Source organism: Etheostoma spectabile, chromosome 2, assembly GCF_008692095.1.
Source record: "Etheostoma spectabile isolate EspeVRDwgs_2016 chromosome 2, UIUC_Espe_1.0, whole genome shotgun sequence".
In the NCBI taxonomy this organism is placed as follows: Eukaryota; Metazoa; Chordata; class Actinopteri; order Perciformes; family Percidae; genus Etheostoma; species Etheostoma spectabile.
In genome coordinates, this window is record NC_045734.1 from 12,221,290 (window position 1) to 12,227,234 (window position 5,945).

Below are 5,945 nucleotides of genomic sequence, written 5' to 3' on the forward strand. Positions count from 1 at the left end.
CAGGTCCAGGATCAGTGGATGGTTGAACTGCATTGCTCTCTCATTGGGTCTCGTGTACACTTGTATCAGAATAACTTATTTTATAATATGACTTAATACAGCAGTATGTTTATTTCTTTGCCATTGGTGCAGTTTCCTGTTGATGGGATGGTGAGCATGACACTCATGAGTGTGATTTCCACTAGCGCTGTCAGTCTTACTCTTGTACCATTCAAATTTCATTTATATATTTTTTTCGACTTAACATCAGCCTGACCTTGAGGGGGACCTACATCATGGCACATTGCATTTCTGGCACACCTCGGTTTACATTATTGAGAGAAAAAAATGAGAGAACTTTGTAATGAAACATTAAATAACCAGTGTACTGAAGCGGATCTGTTGTAAAGGCTAACGTTGCTCTTTTAGCACAATGACGTGTAAGAAAGCACAGCCAATGATTTGCCATAAACTAACAATAGTGCTAGCAACGATGCTAACGGCATTTATAACTAAGCCAAATGGTGCTGTCACTATTTTAGTGATTTATAATCAACCTGTTTCTTGTAGATTGTCATGTTACTATGCGTTGGACTATGCTAACTCTGACAGCTATAGAGCAGCTAACTTTAACTTAAGATGTCTACATGAAGCTCCCTGCTAAGCTCTTATAACTCACCACACATTTTTAAGTGTTTTTTTTGTTTTTTTTTTCCCAAATCATGCAAGTACTTCAGATACAGCATTGCAACTTGTAAGTGCAATGGTTTTTAATTATGAACGCTTGACTCATGTCATGATCAGGTGAGAAGGACATTCCCGGGCTGACCGACAGCACCGTCCCTCGCCGTCTTGGTCCCAAGAGGGCCAGCAAGATCCGCAAGCTCTTCAACCTGGCTAAGGAGGATGACGTTAGACAGTATGTGGTGAGGAGACCCCTGACTAAAGAAGGTAAGACTAGAGATATATTGTTAGATTTACTTCACTGACGTGTGTGTGTGACACAGACAGTGTAAAAGATTTATACACGTCATTATCACACTTGTCAGTATTCTCATCTTGTAATCCTCCATTCCCCCAAAACATTTTCTAGTTCTGTAATTTACATTTCTTTGCTTGATACAACTTTAATATAATTGTCTTTTACTTAAATATTTTGATTGATTTCCAACAAATTAAAGTTGAAATGAATTCCACAATAAATCTTTTGTTATCACTGTTATTTGATCCAGTTACGCAGGTTAAAGTGTATTGTAGATAGGCTGATACCATGTTAGTTGGCCAGTTTACATTATCAAAGAGCCTTTTCATATTAGGGCTGGGAAATATATCTATCTTGATATGAGGCTAGAGCTCATCTTAGATTTTGGATATCTTATTTTGGTATAATTGTCTTTTCATGCTGCATTATTGAATGGTGTTAAGTCAAAGCCTCACAACAGCTATTCTTGACAGTTAGTACTTTGCTTTGGCACCATCTTTACCACACCTATCAATATTAACTACATCCCCTCTTTGGTAGGCAAAAAGCCCAGAACTAAGGCTCCCAGGATCCAGAGACTGGTGACGCCCCGTGTGCTGCAGCACAAGCGCCGCCGTATCTCCCTCAAGAGACAGCGCACCCTGAAGAACAAGGAGGAGGCCTCTGAGTATGCCAAGCTGCTGGCCAAGAGGATGAAGGTAATGTTTTAATTGTTGTTCCTTATTACAGTCCTTAGGCACCACATTCAGCTGAGGTGACCACAAAACATTACTTAGTGGTTTCAGATTTATTAATAAATAGGTCAATTAGATACATTTTTAGATGTCATTTTTGAAATTCAACACTGATATTTGCTGTTATATTTTCCCTAAAACGTCTAACCAGAGCAATATTGAGGCTCTTTATATCAGTTGACATAACTAAGTCTGTAAATCTTAATTGAAGTTTAGATATTACTGTACAGGAGTGCTGCATAAAAGAGGTTGTCATTTGTGTGCCGGCTTGTCTTACTACTATGGTGGGATCATATTCTCACCTGCAAGTTGGACATTTGTTCAAATACTTTTTCAGTAAAGGGGCATGTTTTTCATTACACGTTATGTCATGAACTTAATGAACAATTACCCTTAGCAGTTTAGTTGCTAGGAATAAAATGGAGTGTGGAGTAATTCTGTTAAGTGCAACGTTAAGGAATCCTATGTGGTATGGGGGTACTAACTTGTATGAAAATGTATGCTTTTTGAATGTGTTAACACTACTGACACATTTGTTTCCTGCAAACAGGAGGCCAAAGAGAAGCGCCAGGAACAGATCGCCAAGAGGCGCCGCCTTTCTTCTCTGAGAGCATCCACATCCAAGTCAGAGTCCAGCCAAAAGTGAAATCAAAGTTAAATAAAGTCATGTTTTGCTGAGAAAAATAGTGGGTGCATTTGTTTTCAATACTTTGAGACCATAGACTGATTATTTAGGAAATGTGTAATTGCTGGACAACTGGTTAGTCACTGGTAAACCAAAGGGTTGCTACTGTTAAATAATAACAAATGGTTACTAATTCAAGCACCAATGATTAGTTGCTGGTCATCAGTAACTAATAATTAGCTAACTATTCTGTTTACCAGTAACTAATAAGTAGTGCTTTAGTCAATTGTAACTAACCATTTGTTACTGATTCATTCCTCAGTAACTAACTACATCTTTGTGTACCTTATTGTAAAGTGTTACCCACTAAATTAATAGAACACTTCAATTTTTTTAGCTAGTTGAACAAAAAAGGTGTTTTGGATCATTGATAGCAACAAATATCTGCTATAAGGTTTATGCACCTACAGTATAGTGATGCCCTCAATTTTAATTTGCTTCCACAGTTTAAAAGGTAATGTTGGGTTTCTTTTAACTTTGACCCTGTGTACCCATGTATTTGTATATTAAACTTGTAAACTTTGTCCCCAAAGGGTTATTGGGTGTGCAGTCATGAGTGGGATGGGGGACTAGAGTAGCTTGAACTGTAAAAACTAGACAATTGTTTAGCTATAAGAGAAAATGAATAAAAGAGCAAGACGCATGGGTATCAGCGTCAAAGTAGCTTACACACGGTAGGGAAAGTGCAGATCAGCCTTAAATTTCACACAACAATCAGCATCCATACCTTGTGAACAAAATCTTTGAAATTGATCCAGTATTAAAAGGTCCCATGGCATGAAAAGTTCAGGTTTTTAACACTAATATGCGTTCCCCAAGTGGCTAGAAATTGCAGTAGGTGTAACTCAAGCACTGGGTATCCTGCTCTGCCTTAATATGAAAATGAAAGCTCAGATGGGCCATGGGTGTCTGCCCCTTATGTCGTAAGGGGAAAGGTTACTTCCCCTTTTCTGCTTTCCCCGCCCAGAGAATTTGCCCCACAAAGCATGGCAGTTGATCAAGGAAAAGAAAAAGCATACTACGGAAACTGGCTGTAATACTGCACCAAGGCTGAATTTCGGGAAAGAGACTTAAGATGCAGTATTAGGGGACCACTAAGGTCTATATAAAAGCATCAAAAAAAAAAACACAGTAACCAGCTGCCATTGCCAACAAGTAACTCAATGGGGCAATTACACACCCTCGATTTGACAGTAACAGATTTGCTCAGTTTGTCAGAAAGGTCTCAAAACATTGATTTTTGTGAGGTGGCTTACTGTCCGAAAACCGCATGGTGGAATGGGTCAGCTGAATGGTGCTCATGAAGTGCCTTTTAAGTACAGAAATTATAGGTTTTTCTTATCTAAAAGATTTTAATGCCATGGCTACCCTTTAAAGTGTAACTTGCAACATAGGGTCTGTATGTACCTGAGTCAAACCTTTGTTAAAAGCATAATTAGGACAGAGCCGCCACTTAAGATTTGCCGTATTCGGCCAAATGGCCTTTTAAGTGTGTTAAGGGCCCTTCTATGATTGCATCAAAATCAAGAACACCAAGTTTACTAAAAAGAGTTTAACAACTCACTTAGCTGTTTCCGCTCGCAGCCATCTTTGCCAGTCAATCTCCGAATGCGACTGAACGGATTCCATAGGAGGAAATGTCATTCTTATGAGACTTTTTCACTGACTTGCTATATGGCTGTGAGCGGAAGCAGCTGAGTTACAACCTTTTAGTAAACTGTGTACACAATGTTCTCAATGCTGTTAATGTGTAGAGCCCCTGGTGATACTTAAAGCAACGTTTCATGTTGTGTCGGGTTTTAAAAATAGTGATTTTGGTGCTAACATTAAAGTACCTCTAGCACTTCAATTCAAAAGGCCATCTGACCAAAAAAAAAAAAAAATACAGTAAATCTTAAAAGTGGCATTTCTGTCCTAATTATGCTTTCAAACAAAAGTTTGACTCTGGTACATTTACAAAAAGACCTTAGGTTGCATTTGGCGATTGTTGCGCTTTAAACTATGGAAGGCAATTTAAAGTAAGGACATTACTATACTTTTAAGTGCCTAAGCCCCTAGATCTGGCCAATTGGTTGCTATCCAAGAACTAAAACATGCACATCTTTTGTTCAACTGCCATAAGGAAATGGACGTGTTCTAAAATTGTGAATAACTTAGTGTTACATTACTGGAATATCAGGCTTCTTAAAAACTTGACGAAATACTTAGCAGGCTGGTTTAATGGCTCATCATAGGCAAATCTGTTAACATGGGAGCGTTTTGTTACAGTTACATGATGAACTGCCAATGCTACAAGTTCTGCATTTCTCCAGTTTTGAGTGTCCTTATGTAGTCATTACAGGGTGCTGCTTTTGTCTGCCTGAACAGCAGCAAGGACAAGAGGAAACAATTCATGAATGCTCAACTTATTTTAAATGAGTTGATGCTCTCTGGGAGCTGTGTGGACAAATTCAATACACAAACACATCAACATAATTACAGGAGTATAAATCAACAAACATCATTTAACATTACACCCAGTGTCAAAGTCAGGCATCTTGGTTGGCCACCTCGCTCTGAAAGTAGGTTTAGCTTGTAGGCGAGCCTGGACCACGCCGTTGTGAGCTGAAGGGGTCTCGGCATCATTGAGACTTCCATCCTGATCAGACGGGTGGGGTTGGGGGGGTGGGCAGCCTAAGTCATACATCTGGGAGATAAAGAAGAACATAGACACTAGCTGATGTTGCAAGTACTGAGGCAGCGCCTGGATGTGATGTGGCAGCCCCTGGAGGTTCCAGGCCAAGCTCAACCAGCTGGTCTGAAGCTCTTGAACCAGACTTGTAGACCTGGACAAACTCTCCATGACCTGTTGAGAAGGACCAAAGTGGATTTATAGATCTCTTGAGCTAAAATGACTGGAGAGGGCTGCAATAGGCCTTTTCACACATTTTGACATGACACAGTATGAAAAGGACAGTATAAATAAAGAAATTCATGAGGACTAGCTTACTAGTACTGATTACAAACACCTGTGCTTCTGCTTTGACATGACAATGTCTGCTGTGTTATGTTGCCAGCCAATTACAGTCTGACTGGAAACAAAAGCAGCTAAACTGATAGAAACTGAAGAAAAAAGTCAGTACAATTCTAATACATTTTCTTTTCAGTTATATTAAAACTTGTGTAAAAGTTGAATTGCTTTAAGATAAAACATCACATAGCTTATGTCAACTAAATATTTGAGAAAATGTCAAAGCTTCACAAGAACTGCAGTATGAAACACATTTTGACTGTGGTGGAAGCTATGCAGTACAAGCATGCTAATAATTGTGCCAAAGTTCCATCTTGCAGTAGTAACAAACATGCTATTTCCTAGATACAACTGCATTATGATGTCAGTATCATTTGATGTTCTGCTTAATGTAACCATGCATATTCATGTACTACCACCCTTCCACCTTTTGTTAAAGGAAGACATTGACATTTGGGAAACTATGCTTTCTTGCTGAGTTAGATGAGAAGATCGATACCACTAGAGGCAACCAGTGGAAACTCCGGAATAGAATAGAATGCCTTTATTGTCATT

At 39.0% G+C, this 5,945-nt stretch overlaps 2 protein-coding genes across 3 annotated transcripts in view; one reads left to right on the forward strand and one right to left on the reverse strand.

Annotated features, from left to right (window-relative positions):
• Positions 1–2,373, forward strand: part of rps6 (ribosomal protein S6) — a 4,822-nt gene extending 2,449 nt beyond the window's left edge. The window contains exons 4-6 of the mRNA XM_032532263.1: positions 784–930; positions 1,502–1,659; positions 2,246–2,373. Of these exons, the coding sequence (XP_032388154.1) occupies positions 784–930; positions 1,502–1,659; positions 2,246–2,341 (401 nt within the window). The 3' untranslated portion in view covers positions 2,342–2,373. The remainder of the gene's footprint in view (positions 1–783; positions 931–1,501; positions 1,660–2,245) is intronic.
• A 2,396-nt stretch (positions 2,374–4,769) lies between these two features.
• Positions 4,770–5,945, reverse strand: part of LOC116699432 (perilipin-2) — a 4,730-nt gene continuing 3,554 nt past the window's right edge. The window contains exon 6 of one of the 2 annotated variants that reach the window (XM_032531988.1): positions 4,770–5,225. In XM_032531988.1, coding sequence (XP_032387879.1) covers positions 4,881–5,225 — 345 coding nt within the window. In that variant the 3' untranslated portion in view covers positions 4,770–4,880. The remainder of the gene's footprint in view (positions 5,226–5,945) is intronic. The other variant, XM_032531998.1, reaches the window with a different exon arrangement.